Below are 19782 nucleotides of genomic sequence, written 5' to 3'. Positions count from 1 at the left end.
ATTTAACTACGGTAAGCGTCTACCTCACCGACGGATCTGGTCATGCATTGTGGTTGGTGTAAGCCCACCTTACAGAACCTTACAGAACTTTTAGATGAAGACGCAGGTCTACATTTAGACAAAGAGGCAGATCCACCTTTAGATGAAGAGAGGCATATTTACTTTTTAAATGCATGTCTACATTTTGCCACTCGCATCTGATTCATTTGTCCATGAATAAGCACTTCAGTATCAAACTGGATTTAAACTATTTGTTACTTTGTAAATACCGTGATGCTTCAAATTGAGATGCATACAGTTTAGATTTTTACCTTCACAAAACGTAGCGTTTTTAGCAATTATGGTATTAAGTAGGCTACGTTTTGTTACTGTTAATAATTTGTTTTTTTTTTACAAGTTTATAAATCGATCTACGAATACTATCTAAAGATCTCCTGCAGTGTTGATGCTGCTTTGAAAATCATAAACCGGTAAAGTAAGTTTTTATGAACATTAACATTTCTCTAACGTGGGACTTGTTCCAAATGTATATATCAAAGTGCTTCTTTATTAGTAACTATTAACACGCGTAGCGGGAGACCCAGAGCGTCCCGAACATCCCCGTGAAGCCCAACAGCTGTTGTGCGCTGGGCGCCATGTTGGTGAGGAACTCTCTCTCTCTTCCTGCAGGGATTTCAAACACCCTTCTCCTCACATCACTGACCAAAAACACCGCTGCTGCTCACGCTGGCGACTTTGGACTGTGGGGAGAAATGAAAAAAGGGACTTGATCCGTAGACCCACCGGATTATTATGGACCAGATATGTCGTCTTCTGTGAGGAGCGAGATAAATTTGAGAAGTTCTGTCAAGTTCGCAGCAGATCTAGTTGTAGCCGTCTGGCAGGAGCCGCCGTCCCGTCCTGCCCGCTAGGCTATAGGTCGGCGGCGAGGAACTTTGTTGTTGTTGTGTTAATGTAGTTAGTTTAGCGGAACTTAACGTAGCGGAGTTTAACGTCTCTGTTTCTGCCAAATGTAGTCGTTTCAGCCAAAAGTTTAAAAAGAAGGGACCGTATAGATAAAAAGGTGGCGTCTTAATTCTCCAGTTTGCGACCAACCGTCACTAGCTAGCTGGCTAGCGTACGTGTACGTTAGCTCACGCAGCTAGCGCTTCAGGTCAGGGCAAGTGGGTCGCCAGCTTTAATTCCACACACGCCAGACATCCAGTCGATAATGAAAGCTTCTTATATATATATATATATATATATTACCATAAATGAAAACATTAGTCATGTAAATTAGCTTAGGTAGATGTCTAGCTGATATATTCCGTGTGTTTCGGGACTAGCTGGGTTATTTTTTTAGGGTTTATGGAAGGTTCCTTCAGGTCCTTCAAACGCGAGAGATAGTTCAGTCGATGTCGGTGGCGTGTCGCTGGCTACTTTAATTCGGTTTCATCCGCTTATGTATTAAAAAAATGTCATTTTTGAAAAAATGCAGCGGAACATTAGCTGCGGCAAAGCGACGTTAACACACAAAAGAGCTAGCGTGCTAGCTATCGCGGTCCCCACACGCCACGGTCCGCCGCTGCGCACGGACGGGACCGTGAGGTTTCTCATGTAGCTATCCGGGTGACCCCACCATCGACGTGGCTTGCTAACCACGTTTCGTGTTATTATTTTTTATATTTTTTTCATTACGAAGACTGTTCTGTCACATTTTGATTTAAATCAGGGGACCGTCCGCGTTTGAACCATGTCAGGGGAAGTGCGTTTGAAAAAGCTAGAGAAAATGGTCCTGGATGGCCCCGTCCAGTCAAACGGACAGTGTCTCAGCGTGGAGACACTTCTGGATGTGCTGATCTGCCTTTACGATGAGTGCAACAATTCTCCACTGAGAAGAGAGAAGAATATAGCCGAGTTCTTGGAGTGGGGTGAGTAGGCAGCCTCAGCACATCTGATTCACACAGTACCGCCAGTAACGTTGTTAAAATCCACTAGACCCAACAATGTAAAAAGAAGTATGCTGTCTATGCGACTTGAATGCATTTCTTCGATGATTAAAGTCAGCGAGCCTTTTAAGTGTGGATACAGCCCTACCGTAAAGTCAAGTATCAACATGCTGCTAAATACTTTGTACTCATGCCTGTGTGGTGAACTGCACTAAACATCTGACCTAAACATCAAGGAACGCTGCATTAACCAGAATTTCCCAAATGTACCCTCACTGGTAGTCTAAACATCTGCATAAGGGCTATATTATAAACAGATGCATAATCTTTATTTATCTAAACACACTTTTGCATGATGTGTACATAAACCCTCATACCTCCAAGACTATGAATAATATTAGTTATGTGAAGGTTTGGAGCACACTCAGTATGTTGCCATTAAAAAAGCTCTCCGGCCCCCACAGGTCTAGAGTATGTGATATGATCATACATTAATCAATGTTGTATCTAGAACAGCATCTCCTATTACATTTAGTATAAATCTTTTTAGAAACATTACTAGAAACATTCTGTAGGTGTACAGTTAGAGACTGTAGTCCATCTGTCTCCATACGGTGGCTTGGTGGTTAGCATGTGCCTCTCAGCACTGGGGTCTTGGGTTCAAGTCCCTATCTGAGTGGAGTTTCCATGTTCTCCCCGTGTCTGTGTGGGTTTCCTCCCGCAGTCCAAAGACTTGGAGGTTAGGTAAATTGGCCCTCCCTGATTCCCTGACAAATTCTTCCTGAGTGTGTCTGTGTGTCTTCATGTTCAATAAAAAAAAACAGTTGTCTGAGTGTCTTTGTGTGAATGTGTGTACCTGTATGCCCAGTGGTGGATGGTGCTCTGCCACTAGGGTCTGTCCTCTCTCCCCTTCCTGCACCCCATTCAGTCCCCCAAGGGGCTGTGGATTCCGGTAGAGAGTACGCTGTGTGCAATTGGCTGCCGCTTCTCACCGGTGTGTGATTGGTTGTGTAAGACTTGTACCTGTGTTAAAATTGTAAAGTGACCTTGTGTATCTTGAAAGGCGCTATATAAATTGAACATTCATTCATGCATGGTTTGTTGATCCTGTTTCCTGATCCTGTTTATGATCACAACACTACTGATACTTTTAGGTGGCTGACCACTTTCTATCTGGCCAGCAGTGATTATGATGTGTTAAAACTACTGCTACTCTTGTGCATGATGCCTTAGTGAAAGCAATACCCACAACCATTATACTGTGATGAGAGAGAGAGAGAGAGGTCCGCTAGCAAAGTAATAACATGTCAGCTGTGGTCCTGTGGTCAGAAACTGACCTGTGAAGAGTGAGGTACATTTACATTTAAAGAGAAAGACTAATGTAATGAACTGTGAATGGCAACAGATGGCATACAGTTTGTAATTAAACACTTGTAACATTTAAGATGTGTGTGTATGTATGAATGTATGTGTGTGTGTGTGTGTGTGTGTGTGTGTGTGTGTGTGTGTGTGATATATATATATATATATATATATATATATATATACATACAACCTTCTTTTTTTTACTCCTAGTACCAAGTGATTATAATATTAAAACATGGAATAAATTATATCTGTAGCTAAGTGGAGTTCACCATATATATATATATATATATATATATATACATACAACCTTCTTTTTTTTACTCCTAGTACCAAGTGATTATAATATTAAAACATGGAATAAATTATATCTGTAGCTAAGTGGAGTTCACCTTACTGAAACCATTTCAAACTTTTGAACAGTACTGTACAATATGGGTGTTAAATATTGAGCTGTGTTTCTTTTAAAAAATCATTGTAGGCAGTCCTACTTAATGGTTTCATTTCTGCCTACTGAGGATTTTTGTCTTCCATTAACACATTAGTTAAAGGCGACCATGTCATATGGTCAATATGTATATAGGCCTAGTACTTTCTTAAACACAGTTTACAATTACAAAATTAAGACAAATAAAATAATTTAACAATTGAATGTAAAGGAATTAAGGAATAGAATTAATAAAATAAAGTGATGTAAAATTTATATATGATAGAATATATGAAAGAAAAAAAAAACGTATTTATGTTTTTTTCTGTATGGTACCGTACTACATATTTATATTATGCTACAATGCATTAGCCTACTTCCTGCATTTCCCAGACTTCCTTAAACTTTTAGGTGGTGCGTGGGGGCATGGCTTTGTCTGCTCTGTACTGACACGGTCACGCCCCCACTTTAACCATTAAAGCTGGTGGACTATTGGAATCTCATGTCCTGAGAGACACTAGTTTAGCATTGCTGCTGTGGTAAAGACTTTTTTTCTGTGAAATGAACAAGCATTTTTACACGAGCCAGTCATAATGCTGACTTGTGATTTTGAAGGGTGTGTAGAAAGCAAAGCGAGTCTTCACTGCATACCAGTCAGCCACTTTGAAAGGAGTTAAAAGTAGCGGGCTGCTTCCGATAGCCTAAAGTTTGACTGACATAGGCTACATGCTTATTAAACATTGGCATGTGTTCAGAATACTTCAAGAAGTATTTAACGCCGGATCTGGAGCTTGTGTGCACTAAATCCATTGGAACTAGGGGAGGGGTTAGTGGATTGGCCATGTTGCGCTGTGGTGCTACTTCATACAGACACACTGACATTGTTTGGTCATTTCTTTGCTCCAGAATATTTATGATAGTGAACACCACATTTTTTTTCAAAACTCAGACATGGCAGAAGACTTTCCACTATTTAAATAAAAAAATTAAGAGCAGAATGCGGTCCTTTCTCTGTAAGGCAGCACTCTTTTTAAGAGGACATCATGTGGATGGTTGTCCTTTCCATTTTAAGAATTCAATCCTATAAGGTCATTTTTGTTAATGCTACCCTACCTGGCCTTACATAGTGTTTATACATAGTATTTACATTGTTTGTCATTTATTGTTGTATTGTTTGTTACTTCTTTGGCTGTAAACTGGGTGTAAACATAATTGAATGCACAATGACATTCCACGTCATGTACCACATGTGATGTGAATGATCGTCTCCTTGAATCCTAAATATGACTGACATTATATGCGTTCAGTTTAGTAACTTTGTTATTGTTTCCCATTTAACTAATATGTAAAGACTATTAGTTAACATTTCACATGCGGGGCAGCGCTGCAACATAACAAATCTAGATCAAGACTAAATATTATCAGTTTTGAACAGAACTGTTTAAAGAGTTGAGGAAATTTTTTATTTCATGTTAGAAATAAATGAAAATTGAAAGTTTAAATGCTATACCGGTTTTATAAATAGTATCATTATAGCATTGAGATCTTTTGTGGCATTATTGATCTTCAGTTAAGGACTGTGGCATCACTGTTTCATTCTTCCTGTCAGCCAGATTTATCCTGCCTGTCCTAACCCTGTGATGACCACATGGTTTAGAAATGTTTTGGTTTGACTGACACGTTGCAGATGATGGAGTGTGCAGCCTGTTCAATCAACTGGTCTTTTGATGTGTTTTTTGGAGGTTTATTGCTCAGACTGTCTCTTGTACAAAAGAGCACCAGTGTTTTATTAACAGAAGCAGGGTTTATTTTAGCATATTTCACAATAAAGCCCTGCAAATCATAATTGAACCACTATCTTGTTGAAATAGCTACATATAAATTCCTTTATTAAGCAAAAAGGCTGACTTTGCATCAGCAGTGAGGGCTTACATAATTTGTGAGAGGCACAGTTCAGGCAGTACTACAGAACTAAAGGTCAAATGCACAAAATAACGATGCATAGCTGTGCAAGAATGTGACATCAGTGGTGTGTCATCACTGTTTTTGCTCTCGCCAGCCATGCTGAGGACGTGGACTTTAAGGCATGCATAGTTGTAGGAATGCCATAGATGCAGAGCCCAACTGTTCAATGGAAAATGCTGACTAAGAGACCGGACCCTGACATCTGTCTTCTGGTATTCCAATAATGGACGCTGTGTGGGGTTCCTGCCACACATGTCTTAATGGGGCAAGACCAAGTAGTTGACTTCAGGTCGAATCAATGAAATTGATAATTTGCTTGATACAGTTCTGTCAGCAAATTTCTTTACTGCCTATATTGCTGCCTTCTACCAATATCACTTTACTGTCTGTCTTCCTAAGCCATGGAAAACCATTAGCAAGACCCACCATGGAAAATGCTGCAATCTTCACCTTTGTTATACATTGTCAATTACTCTATTCACAAGGTTTTAGTTGGTGTCTAGCACATAAGACAAAAGATGTAGTTTTCATATATTGAAGAGGTATTTCTGGTAAAAAGCAAACTGCACTGTTCCTTTTGTACATTTATGCATTAAATAAGGGATATATTTTAAGAGATAAATCTGCACTTTTATAGGGTATATATGTAATACATCATATACAATTACTTCATATAGTACCTATATATGAATACATACAGAGTGTACAAAATAACTTCACATAATAACTATGTGAAGGATTACAGGTTTTATTCATCTTTGTGCAGGCTCTTTTGCATGAGAGAATGAGCTTTATTCAGCTTATTACAGAGGTTTCGTATATTATACCTAATACCTAATATTAGGTAACCTTTTTGCACCATGAAGGTGGCACTACAAATATTAATAGATAGATAGATAGAGCTTTATTGATCCCTTGGGACGGATCCCTTCGGGAAATTGCATTTCTCAAGTAGCAGCGTTACAGTACTGTAATGTTTACAAGAAATAAGACAAGATTAAGCACACAACATAATAATAATAATAGTAAAGATAAACTAGGAAATAAGGCAATGTATAAAAGCATGTGATTGCACATAGCCCATTATGGAGTATTGCAGCCCATTATGTAGTATTGTGATTCTGATTGATTATATTATTTATTGCACATAGTCCGGTTTATAGGTGATCAGCTAATTCCCAGACATCCTCAGTCTGCCCATTGGCACATCCACCTATTTAACTCCTTCCCCCCCCTCCTTCCCAGAGAGGAGTTGTGTAGTTTGATGGCATGAGGGACAAAGGAGTGTTTGAGTCGATTAGTCCTGCACCTGGGGAGTAGTAGTCTGTCACTAAACAGACTCCTCTGTTGTATGATAACAAGAAACAGCTGTGACTAGACATAAATAAGAAAACTTTGGGTCAGTTCTGATAAAATGTCATAAGAGGGAATACGATATTGCTGTATGATCACAATTTAAAATGTGGAAGTTGAAGTGTTTTTAGTTAACACAAAACCAATGCAGAAGCCCAGGGGCCTTTGTTATTATTATTAACAACTGTGGATCTGACTTGTCCACTTCATTACATAACATTTTATTCTTGTATACTTGAGTGGCTCGGTGACTTTGAGAGATTCTTACCCTCTATGGAAATGGTGTTTTAGTGCCTCTCCTGTTCCTTTGTCTTTATATGGTGTGGTGTTGCAGGGCATTCCAGTAGATGGACAATATGGTTAATTTAATTTATAGTCACATACCACCTTGACTACAGAGTGCTACACTGCTGTGCAAGTTTCTGAATGCAGAATCTTGACTGAGCAAGATGGTAGTGTTGCTTTTTGAAATTTTCACGATTTGATATCCTAGTCTAAAACTATCACAGTATCATGGTATTAATTGAACATTTATGAACACACAAGCCAATGATGAAAATAAGTAAAATAATTTATTACGAAAACATTGTGCAAAACTCTCTAATTTGTACAAAGCAGCTTTTCATTGACCATACTGTAGATTACTGTTATATTGCAGGTTATGACTGATACATCTTACTAAACACACCAAATAACCTGCTGAAATTTTACTGCATTTTGTATTGTTGAAACTCAAAACATGGCCAGTAAATCGTGTATGATGACGACCAGCTTTAATTATTTCATGCTTTTTCAGACGTGTAGGTGTTTAAGCCATGTTTGACTATTAGAGTCTCTCAGTGGTTTTCAAACTGGGAGTTGTGAGAATGTTTTTTTGGGGAGGGGGGCAGTGGTTATTTTTGTTAACATTTCATGCAAGTTACAAACATGCTAGAAGTAGCAGGACAAACAGTAGTTTAATGTGTTTACGTAGTGCATCAATCAGTGAAAGGGTTTTCTATGCAGTCCACGCTCCTGTGCTTTTCTGCAGGGACTCCAGTACTACGATTTGGGGGGAACTCGGAGAGATTGGGTCCCAATGTCCAGCCTGCATGTTTGGGAAGTCATTGAGTACAAAAAAGATAAGAATCACTTGTAAGGAAAACAATAAACAAATATAGACTAACACACCAATATATAAAATGGTTGATGGTGAGAATCGTCCTACCATACTTCAAGGCTAAATGTGAAACCCAGACACTGTTGCAGTCTTGACATTAATATGATGTTGATTTGTAGGATAGACACAGTTGGTTTTATTCATCTACAATCTGTTATCTGTCCGTTACCTTATCTGACTGAATCTGTCTATGATTTTATAGATAGTTTTGGACAGCTTAGCAGCTTTGATGATCCAGAAATCAGTGAGTGTAAGGTAGCCAGCACAAATTGTAATTAGAGAGGGGGGGTTTCTCAGTTTAGCTACATAAACTGTTCTGCCCTTATGTCTTGTGTAGAGCTATTCAGTGTACGCAGCAGTTGTTTGAAAGAGGTCAAGCTCCATGGAAACCCGTTTAGTGCGCCGGGCTTCCCCTCTCACCCCCCCTCTCACTGAAATTCAGACTTCAATTTTTATACCCAAGCCATTTCTTTGTAGGCACCAGAGTGGCCTCTAGAGCAAAGGGTGTCAAACCAGCAGAATCTGGTGGTCTCTCTACACACCTGCTAAATCTGGTAATTACACGATGAGTTGAACCAGGTGTGTAATAGGTGGAAAATCACCACACCATGCTGGGCTCCCACCCTGGAACTGGACACGTTAGCCCTTAAGCTTCTTTTTGTCATTCCATTTCTTTTTCCACGTATAATTAGGTGTAGCGTTTTTATTAATTCTTTGTTATAGTCTGGATGACACCTGTCATATTATGATACAAACCATGTAGTCTTAATAATAAAAATAAAAATTAGCAAAAGACTTGCTGGAAGCAATGTCAATTAGGTATGACACACATGATTTATATTTATTATATATGTATATATATATTTTTTAATGAAAAGCATGGTTGTTTCCCACAGTCATGTTGGGAACCTGCTTTGACTGCTTGCTGTCTGCTGGTTGAGGACAGGGATCCACCTGTGCCCCAGGCACTGTGGTGAATGCATGCATCATGGTCTAACAGGGTTAATGAGCCCACAGAATCCTGTGTTGCGTGTTAGACTAGAGAGGATATCATTAACACGTTTTCTCAAGTGACATTTGTCGAGACACCAGGAGCAAAGCAACTACATGCTGCTTGTTGGAAACATTCTCACATGAGATTCAGAACCAGTGTTAAATAGAATTAAAGCGTTTTAGTTTTTTTTTAGCTTAGCGCTGAAGGTACAAGGCTAATGTAGCTAACAATAGAATGGAAACATGGTAGGGTGACCATATTTTCATTTGGGAAAACCAGGACACCTTGGATTGGTGGGGGGGGGGGGGGGGGGGGGGGGGGGGGGAGTTTATCACATATACTGTGACATGCACTCACTTAACATGGGCCCACACAATCCTACAATAACATATTTACAGTTGGTTTATTAAAAAATGCTTTTCAGTAAAAGTCAACAACAGAAACTCCAATAACAAATAATAGTCCAATGAAGGTAATTAAAAAACCAGCACATTTCCTCACTTAAAAAAAAAACCTGTGTCGCCCAGGACAGGACGTGAAATATGGACATGTCCCGGGAAATACGGATGTTTGAACACCCTAACATGTGGCCACCAATTAGCATGCTGAAATTACCATACACTTCACTGCCATACGCTTGAGACACCAGTGTTTGACACAGCAATGTCATTGCTGAAGAAATTTATATAAAACAGCTTTATATAAAAAAGTTTGTATTATAATTTTGGATATATAGAGATATAAATCAAATGGGAACCAGTCAATTCATATTTATATATTTTATCTTTGCATGCAATTCTGCCTTCAAATTGCCTGTGTCTAATGATAAATGTTTTATATACCAGGGGATTGTGGGTTTAAGATGGCTGCAACTAGAGCATTCAGCTCTGTGGTGAATGTTAATCTTGATCAATAACCACCTCATCCATTGTTGGCATCAGAAAAGCACTTTGGTTTTCATTGTGTGGTTTGATGCTTGTTAAGAAAGGTGCTTGTAAAGCCATATGGAAGTGCACAGGTTGATGTTTCTTTCTTGTGTTCTAATCTCTCTCTCTCTCTCTCTCTCTCTCTCTCTCTCTCTCTCTCTCTCTCTCTCTCTAGCTAAGTCATTCACATCTAAAGTGAAGCAGATGAGACTCCACAAGGAGGACTTTGAAATCCTGAAAGTTATTGGCCGAGGAGCATTTGGGGAGGTAGGCACGCACAACACATGTTCAATGGGGAATTGCATGGAGCAATTGATTTTTCACTTTGTATGACTCTGATATTGATCTATGAAAAGTGAAGCACTAACAAAGGTCAGTAGGAAAGGCTCTAAGGCCTAAAGCATTTGTCAATTGTGGTGGTAGCGATGTGATCAGCTGTGTATGTACATGTATGTGTGTGTCATTTTGTTTTTGATTTCCGCACACACATTTGTATGTATGTAAAAATCCAAAGAAGATTCCAGGTGAGTAACTGCAATGTACTTTAGAAATATTAAAGAATAGAAATGTAAAAAATTAAATACCTAGTAATCTAATCACATGGCTGCATCTCTGTGCATTTACACAAGCAGACATAGCAAAGATGACCTAAAGTTTGAGCATCAGAATGAGGAAGAAAGGTGATGTGTCTTTGAACATGGCATGGTTGTTGGTGCTAGATGAGCTAGTTTGAGTATTTCAAAAACTGCTGACCTACTGGGAGTTTCGTGCACATCCATCTCCAGGGTTTACAGCAAAGGGTCTAAAAAAGGAAAAATACCCAGTGAGCAGCAGTTCTGTGGGTAAAATGCCTTGACGATGCAAGAGGTCAGAGGGAATCGGCCAGATTGGTTTGAGCTGATCGAAAGGCAATGGTCACTCAAATAATCACTTGTAACAATGGAGGTATGCAGAGGAGCATCTCTAAATGAACAACCCTAGAAGACTGGAAAAACACTGACGCGCCTTGATTTCTGCTTTGATGTTTGAATGTTAGAATCAGAATTTTGGCATAAACATGAAGCATGGATCCACCCTGCCTCATTTCAACACTTCAGGCTGATGGTGATGTAATGGTGTGGTGCGTATTTTCTTGGCACATGCTTAGACCCAATTGTCAAATGCATTTGAGCATTATTTAAACACCACAGCAAACCTAGGTACTGTTGCTGAGGATGTTCAACCCTGTATGATTGCAGTCTGCCTGTTGGATACTTCCAACAGGTTAATGGACCATGTCACAAACCTGAAATCATTTTGAACATGACAGTGAGTTTACTATACTCAAGCGGCCTCCAGAGTCACCAAATCTCATTTCAACAATGAACCTTTGGGATGTGGTGGAACAGGAGATTTGCATCATGGATGTGCAGTCAACAAATCTGCAGCAACTGCCTGATGCTGTCATGTCAATATGGACTAAAACCTCTTCAGTATGTTTCCAGCACCTTGTTGAATCTATGCAACAAAGAATTATGGCAGTTAAAGGGAGGGGCAGCCAGGTACTAGCAAGGTGTACCTAATAAAGTGGCCAATGACCTTGTTGTGTTTGTGATATTTTGTGAATAGCCCCTAGTGCTCCAGTTACCATGAGAACCGCTGTTGTCTTTACCTTCCCCATGCTCGGCTTGGGATTTCTTGAGCCTTTCACTCCTGATGTCGCTCTCAGTTGGGATTGCTAAATCTATCACTTTGTCCTTCTTCTGATGTTTGGTTGGTTAGTCATTACCGTTTTAGCATTCTTTATCTGGAACCAGACTGTACCTGGCACAGATGTTTATGCATAATATGCCAGCCACTTGGTTATGGCGTTCCGTGTAAGTTATGACCTGTTACATCTTGCATACTTTCTATTATTTTCTCTGTGCCATCTAATTACTTTTCCTCTCCTTGCAACCATCTGGTCTGAATGACATTCCAGTGTCATTGCTGTATATTGTTGTGAGCTGTAGTGAGTCAATGTCTTGTTCACTGCTGGCATAGAGCTTGATATCATCCATGTAGAGTACTTGCCTGATGGTCACTCCATTCTGTAGCCACTTTTGGAGATGAGGTCTCTCAGGGGCATCATCTCGGTAAATCCCAAAGCTGATGGCAACTTGGTGTCATTGGTGTAAAGTTGACCTCTAGGGTCAATTTCCACATCCTTATTGAGATTTTTAAAATACTCTTAAGACTCCTATTCATGTTATATAGTCTTTTATTCATTTATTATAGACTTTCTTGTAGTCAATCCAGGTGGTGCACAGGTTGGCCTGTCTGGTCTAACAGTCTCAGATAACGCTTATCCACGAGGAGCTGGTGCGCTTGGCTCCTATGTTGTTCTTGCCAATGCCTTTCTGGATTCAAGCACTGAGCAATGTGACTCCAGGTGCAGGAGCTCTAATGATTCCTAATAGGAGCCTCTATCTTGTGCAGAGGCACGTTATCGGCTGGTGGTTGCATGGAGCCACCCACTCTTTTCTGGCATCATGATCATGAAGGACTGTGTGGCCCTCAGTTGACCATTCAGTTCCGTCTGTTATCAGCTGGATCATTTGCACTGCAAGGCATCCATGGAGTGTAGTTTCAGCATGTAGCGGTGGATCCTGTCAGGACTTGGAGTTGAACATCTCTTCATACTTGATGCCCTTCCCTGTCTGCTAGCATGTTTGTCACTGGATCCTGTTCAGGGGGTTGCTGTGGTCTGCTATCAGGTTCAGCAACTACTGGGCATTGTTGTTGTGTGATGATGACTTCTCCCATATACTTTTCCAGTACTGTTCAGTCTTCAGCTTTGGTGTGGCTGTCCTCATGCTGTTACTTAGTCCACTGAGAGTAAACATTGGATGGCTCATGGGAGAATATCCGTTTTATTCTCCTGGCTTCTACTTTTCTTGTGTACCTCTTTGGGTGGCCAGTCAGAGCTGTGAATTTTCGGTTTCCAAGGCATCAGCTTATTGTCCTTCCCAAGTTCCTTCTAGACTTTTGTCACGTCTTTGTGCAGTTGTGCTGTCTGATGTCTGGTAGCTATCTGATGTCTGGTAGCTGTCTGATGTCTCCATGTTGCCCATCTCTTTCTCCATGGAGGACACTGGTCCTTCATACTGTTCCAGCCAAGCACCTCAAGAATTAATGTTGTTGTGGCATATATTAGCTGATCGGAGGAGTGATCACTTGTAGCATTGCATTCACTTCTTTTTTTCTGTTTTTCTTTGGTATTACCTGAGGTAAAATAATGACATATTTGCATTTGAAGTGTGATGTATGTCATTAATTACATATATAATAATAATTGTATGTTCATAATAACATTCATAGCAGTACCTTCCTTACTTGAAGTTCCTTATGGTGTGGGCACTGGTGCTGCTGCCAGATTTTGTGCTGGAGTTCTGGTTTGAATAGTCATGACTGATATTACTTTATATATATATATAATTTGAATGTGCATGTGTATACATGAGAGTATGTAGCAAGGTAATTACTGTACTGTGCTTTATTTTGCTTTATGCTTTATGTCATTGTACATATATGCCTTCTGCCCACTTCTTCAGGTACACCTACCTTTTATGGTCACTTTCTTAATGCAAAACCACAACTGACAGGATGGCTAGTAGGACTGCATCAGGAATGTTGCTGAGTTCTCCTGGAGTTTATATTCATGAGACTGGGTTGAGAGTACTCTGCCACTGTCAAATATACAGAGTGCACATTGATGCAGGATGGCTAACACACTGTCTGCTGCAGCCAATAGGCCTTAATCTAACGGAACACCTAGAAGGTGGTTTTAAAAAGTGGTTGGAGACTGTATGGGGTCATCTAAGTTGAAAAGGCAAAGAAATCGCCCTTAAAATGGTGGGAATTCCCCGAGGGAAAATGGCCAGGGCAAGTCACGGAGGCTATGGTAGAAACAGTAATGTAACCAGTCATATTGTGTATAATGATATTCAAATTCAACTGTGGCAAATATTTAGAAGCAAAACAAATGTGAGGGACATTATGATCCTAGTGCTGGCCCCGAGGGAGGCCGAGTGGAGTAGGAATGTTGTTGACGTTGCTCTATTTTCGTTTTTCCCGCCTCCCGTCATTTTCCAGTCTTGAACACTTTTTATTTTACTGTGGACATCTGGAGAGGAATATAACAGCCTTCCTTGAACAACAATTAAAGTTTTAATTAGTTGTCCATTGTATTCATTTTGTTCATTGTATTGGCATTGTTTTATGTTGAATTTAAAAACATACAGGTGGTGGTTCAGCAGGTGAATTGTAGTTGCTTCAGTGTTTGGCTTTTGCTTCTCCGTCTGAATTTATCAGTCTTTTCCCTATCAATGTCTGTATGTTTATGTGGATTGTTTAAGAAGTTACTCTTTCTTTTCTATCTCTTAATCGTGTTTACGATGTGGATCGTTTAAGAAGTTACTTGAATGTTAGGCTGAATCTCGCTTGGAGATGAGGAGATGAGGAAGTAGAAACCAGGAGTTGACTTTGTCTGGTCTACCTCTGCTAACCCCACTTAGGATGGAATGTGCAGTGTTCAGTGACTGCTTGTTTTGGCTTATTAAACAGCAGAGTGAGAAGCACACAGTTGTTTCCCTTACACACAGCAGACTGGAAGAGAATGTCCATTCCACTTCTCTTATTTGATTTACTCGCTCTTTTTATCCATCAATTCCTGGATCTCTACTAAGGCTCATATAACTGTTAAGGTTTTAAAGCGCTTGTTGAATCTAAGGGTACACCGGAAAGTCTCCCTCTGGCAGACTTCATTACCATGGCTAATAGCTGTATTTGTTTGACAGATTTTTTAAAAGTCACTTTCTCCTGGAAATCTGCTCATGGCAGATCAGATTTGCCTTCTTCTAATAAACGGATAGAAAGGGTTTTTTTATATTGTAAACATTAGCTGTAAGAGAAGCCGGTTACTATTTCAAAAGCAAAATACCAGGGAGAAAGTTTTTCTGCACATGTGACGGTGAAGTTTAATGAAGTTTTAGTTCTGCCTTTGTAAAACCGTGGCAGCTAACGGTACAAGCAAACCCATAAGGTAACATTCAGGTCGTGGGCTGCAGTGTGAAATCATGTAAACAAGGGAATTCATGCTTGTAGCGTTTGCCTAGCTAACACAGCGGCGTGGTGAGCTGTGGTGTTGAACACATTTTTGCTGTTCCTTCTAGAATCACCAGATCCATCATACCAGTTGGTCCTCAGACAACATGCATCCTGTTTGTGTCTATGTTAAGTCTAAGTTAATTTGGAGGTAGTATTTGCTCAATTATAGCTGCTCCAGTGTTTTGCTCTCCAAATCACACGTTTCTGTGTTGTGGTAATGATGGTCTTGCATGGATGTGCTCTAAGTAGTGTGCGTTTATCAATTTAATGTTACTGCCCAAAGCGACCTACTGACTACCAGCTAGCTCCCTTAGAACAGTGTGAATATAAGTGCCCTTCTCACTGTTGCCCTCGGTCGGTCCAAATTCAAGTAAAGGAAAGGGTTTCATCCAAACGTTTATGATGATTAACATGCCTACATGTTAACTCTCCTACACTGTAACTCTCCTACACTGTAACTCTCCTACACTGTAACTCTTCTTCACTGTAGAAGAAGAGTTACAGAAGTAGGATGTGTGAAGTGTAGGATGTGTGAGGTTTTCTCTGTACTCTCCGGTACAAGAGTTTCTTTCCAATGAAGGCAACCTCAGTCCTGGCGTGACCCATAGCCATTGCCAGCTGGTTTCATCTTTGCCTGTCTGGTGCTGGTAGAGAAGGTTGTGTTGTGCCTCAGTACTTGATCGTTCCTTCTCAGCTCAGGTCGTCTCGTCTCCTGGACGTTCTGTCTCCTCAGCTCCCCTCAGCTGGGACTTGAATGCCTGCAGTAACCAGAGCTGCTGCTGAACTGGAGGTTTACACCCAGACAGCTCAGTGATTGGACAGCTGCCATATCTGCAACAGAATCTTTCAGCAAATTTAACTCAACACCATTTCTTCCTTTAGGTTTATGTTCAAACTTCCATCTATGTGTTATGATTTGTAAGGGCTGAGATTGTTTTGTGTGCGGCTGTAAAATAACCCCTCTGTCATGTGTGCGTTCCAGGTAGCGGTCGTGAAGGTGAAGAATTCAGACAAAGTGTTCGCCATGAAGATTCTTAACAAGTGGGAGATGCTAAAAAGGGCTGAGGTGATGTCCATGTTCCTGTCTCCACTTCTCCTACTGCAGTTATGGTGGAGGACTGATGGCTCAAGACCTATTTGACATTATACATAAATGGTTTCTGCAGATCATTAACATTTTTTGTTAGTCAAAAGAGAATGAGAACGCTGGTTTAAATGTGGTATTAGACATCTGTGGAGGGTTTAGTATCTGAATGTTGTTTGTAGACCGCATGTTTCCGGGAGGAGCGGGACGTTCTGGTGTACGGGGACTGCCAGTGGATCACCACGCTGCACTACGCCTTTCAGGACGACAACTTCTTGGTGAGCTTGCAACTTCGAGCGTGTTGCGGCAGCTGTGAGAGGTTCCAAGCAGGTTCAGAGCTCTACCACACCAAACATGAGCACTGTGGATGATTGCTGATATGGCAGAGAGGCACATGGCTCTCCTTTGGGTTTTTGCAGTGCCAGTGCTAACACAATGCTTTTAAAATGGAGCCTGAACCCATGCTTAAAAAACACTAAAGCTTGATGCCTTCATGACATTAAAGAATGTCTTTTTGATTTCTTTACAGTTATAACTAACAAATGTATTTATTTGTTAGTTATAACTGTAACTGTAGACACCTGCTGCATCAGAGCAAGTGTGATGTGAAGTGTGTGTGTGTGTGTGTGTGTGTGTGTGTGTGTGTGTGTGTGTGTGTGTGTGTGTGTGTGTGTGTGTGTGTGTGTGTGTGTAAGTATGGGGAAAAATGGTCCAAATCTTCATAAATGCAGGTGCACAACTGCTCAGGTCTAAATAAAGTTCTTGCAGACTAGTCAGTGTGTTTTAGGATGCAACGAGACTCTGAACTATAAAAGTGAATAAAAAACGTCACTGCTATGGACAGTGACCTGATTGCAGTTTGAACAGGTTGAGAGAAGTTTGTGTGTATGTACCTTCTTTACAAGGTTGTTGCTGTTGATATCCAGTGTTTAGCAATGATAACACTGAAGCACAGTTTGGACTCCACACGTCTCGGCTGACTGACTGCATCTAGGTATCTAAGTGAAAATGATGTTGGAACTGGATTTTGGTACCCAGCACTACTTTTAGAATGGGTTCAGGTAGTCATAAAGAGGCTTACTGGTCTTCTTCCGATGGTAGTCCAGCATTTACATTGAGCTATACATGCCTTCATTCAGAATCTAATGGCTGAGAGACTTTTTATACATTTTATTTTACAATTTTTAAATGAATTTTTAACCAAAGGAACCACAACTTTATAGCAAGATTTTATAGGTTTTAGATCTTTCCTTTAGATGTCTTCATAAGGCAAATGGTGCGACTGTCTTACAGTATCTGGTGATGGATTACTACGTGGGTGGTGACCTTCTGACTCTGCTGAGTAAGTTTGAGGACCGCTTGCCTGAAGACATGGCCCGATTCTACCTGGCCGAGATGGTGCTGGCTATCGACTCTGTGCATCAGCTCCACTACGTGCACAGGTAAGCCCTCAGGCTGCCTTCAGCCTACGGCAAGCCCACAGGCCCAACATCTTGAACTGGACAATTGGATGTGGAACAAAACAAGTGATCCAAAAGGTTGATCTGTGACTGATGGGCAGGTGGGTGGTGCGTAGCTCCAGTTTCACTGGCCTGGTTGTGTAGTTTTCTCTGGAGGGCACATTGGGCTCGTTGGACAGGAATTGTGAAGGCTGGACTGCTGATGTATGGGAACTGGCTAAACAGAACTGATGTCTGGAATCACAACGCGTTGTAAGGCTCTGGGAAGTCCTTGACTGCTTTTTCTGTATGTGTTTCATATGTAGACCTTCTTTCCAGAGATTATGTTCTGAGGAGCTCAGGCTCTCAGATGTGGTTCCAGAGGACTTGAACTATTCTGGGCTGTTAATTGCACGCTGGAGGAGGTGGTTAGCAGCTGGAGTGTGTGTGAGTGTGTGTGAGTGTGTGTGAGTGTGTGTGAGTGTGTGTGAGTGTGTGTGAGTGTGTGTGAGTGTGTGTGAGTGTGTGTGTGTGTGTGTGTGTGTGTGTGTGTGTGTGTGTGAGAGAGAGAGTGTTTGGTATGGTTGTGGAGAGAGGCGGCCGGACCATAGGAGTTTGCTTAGGAGTTTTAACAGGGCAGCCATATTCCAACCAGCCCCATTAAAGACATGTAGCAGTATTACTGTGTTTTATGGAAACTCATCTACATCACACAGCATCTGCAAGCTGAAGTAAAATGCTTTGGCTGAACTTTAAAAGAAAATGCAGTTCCTCCTGTCTGTGTAGTGTTCACAATATGCCGAAATTAAAATAACCATTATTACTGTTGTGCATATCTCAATTGCATGCCGGTTTTCATTGCATATGAATACAAACAGTGGAATTTCTATCTCTCACCTCAGAAGGAGTATGTTCAGGCAGTGTTTCAGCATGGTAGGTAAGCCACTGGTTGAATACACTTGCCAACCACGTGCTGGTTATTGTAGTTGTTCATGCCTTAGTCACCTTAGTTGCCATAGCTAAGTTGATATAATGGAAGACCGCTTCCATTGCGGAAACCTGGAGCGTTTTAGCGACGCCATATTACGTAGGATATGTACAGACACTAATGGCCGTGCTGAGAAATGGAACAGGATGCTGAGTAGGCATGTTGGTTGAGGAGGACCTTCTCTTGTGATTGGCGGTCGATGCAGGAAGGGGCGGGTCTCACTTCCTATTGGTCCGCCCGTATTGCTGCTATTCTGCTGAACGGTGTGTGTGCAGAGAGCCGTCCAAGTACACTGAAGGAATCTTGAGTATTGTTTTGATTTCTGCATGGCACATCACACTCTTTCTGTTTGGCTCAAGAATGACCCAGAGCAGCTGCCTGACTGGTTCTAGTGCTGCTGGTTTGTTGTCTGCTCTAACGATGTGACCCTCCACCCTCGGGTCAGCGGTACCGTCATCACGCCGCTGTGCACACGCCGCTCAGCTCCAGTAGGGTGTTCTCCTCTCGTCTCCAGAGCTCGAGTAATTACATTAGTGTCACCCGACGAGCCTGTGTGAGAAGGTGAGCGCGTGTGAGAGACGCCCACCTGGCGGTCGCCTCTCCGGCTGGGACTGCCTCTATGGTGACACTAGTGGCGGAGACTCTGATGAGGAGCACAGGCAGGCCGACTTGTCTTTCACCGCATGACATAACGCAGCCCAGCTCATCTGTACTGTATTACCTCATCGTGGAGTGGCTTAGTCTTGAGTTTCGGTGCTGATGCGGTGCTGCCCAGACTGGGGGGGGGGGGGGGGGGGGGGGGGGGGGGGGGGGGGGGGGAACAGGATTATACCCCAATACTGAACCAGGCTATATTTAATTATTTAATTTCTTCTTTACACCTTAATTTAGGTATTAAGGTAAGATTGATTAGAGCAATGTGTCAGATTATTTGTGCTACGTGCGTGTGTGTGCGTGTGTGTGTGTGTGTGTGTGTGTGTGTGTGTGTGTGCTGGAAAAGGGGGAAGAGGAGCAAAGTGGGACAAAA

The 19782-nt window shown here is 41.3% G+C and overlaps 1 protein-coding gene across 1 annotated transcript; it reads left to right on the top strand.

Annotated features, from left to right (window-relative positions):
- Window positions 1–637: 637 nt before the first annotated feature.
- On the top strand, window positions 638–17790 carry LOC143481042 (serine/threonine-protein kinase MRCK alpha-like). The gene is made up of 5 exons (XM_076978984.1): window positions 638–1910; window positions 10293–10384; window positions 16227–16310; window positions 16511–16606; window positions 17622–17790. Exons 1-5 carry the CDS (start codon window positions 1733–1735, stop codon window positions 17772–17774), a joined length of 603 nt encoding a protein of 200 aa, XP_076835099.1. The 5' UTR covers window positions 638–1732; the 3' UTR covers window positions 17775–17790.
- Window positions 17791–19782: the final 1992 nt, after the last annotated feature.

Source organism: Brachyhypopomus gauderio, chromosome 17 (assembly GCF_052324685.1).
Source record: "Brachyhypopomus gauderio isolate BG-103 chromosome 17, BGAUD_0.2, whole genome shotgun sequence".
In the NCBI taxonomy this organism is placed as follows: Eukaryota; Metazoa; Chordata; class Actinopteri; order Gymnotiformes; family Hypopomidae; genus Brachyhypopomus; species Brachyhypopomus gauderio.
The sequence above is the reverse complement of the archived record's forward strand: the minus strand, read 5'-3'. Positions and strand labels throughout refer to the sequence as shown.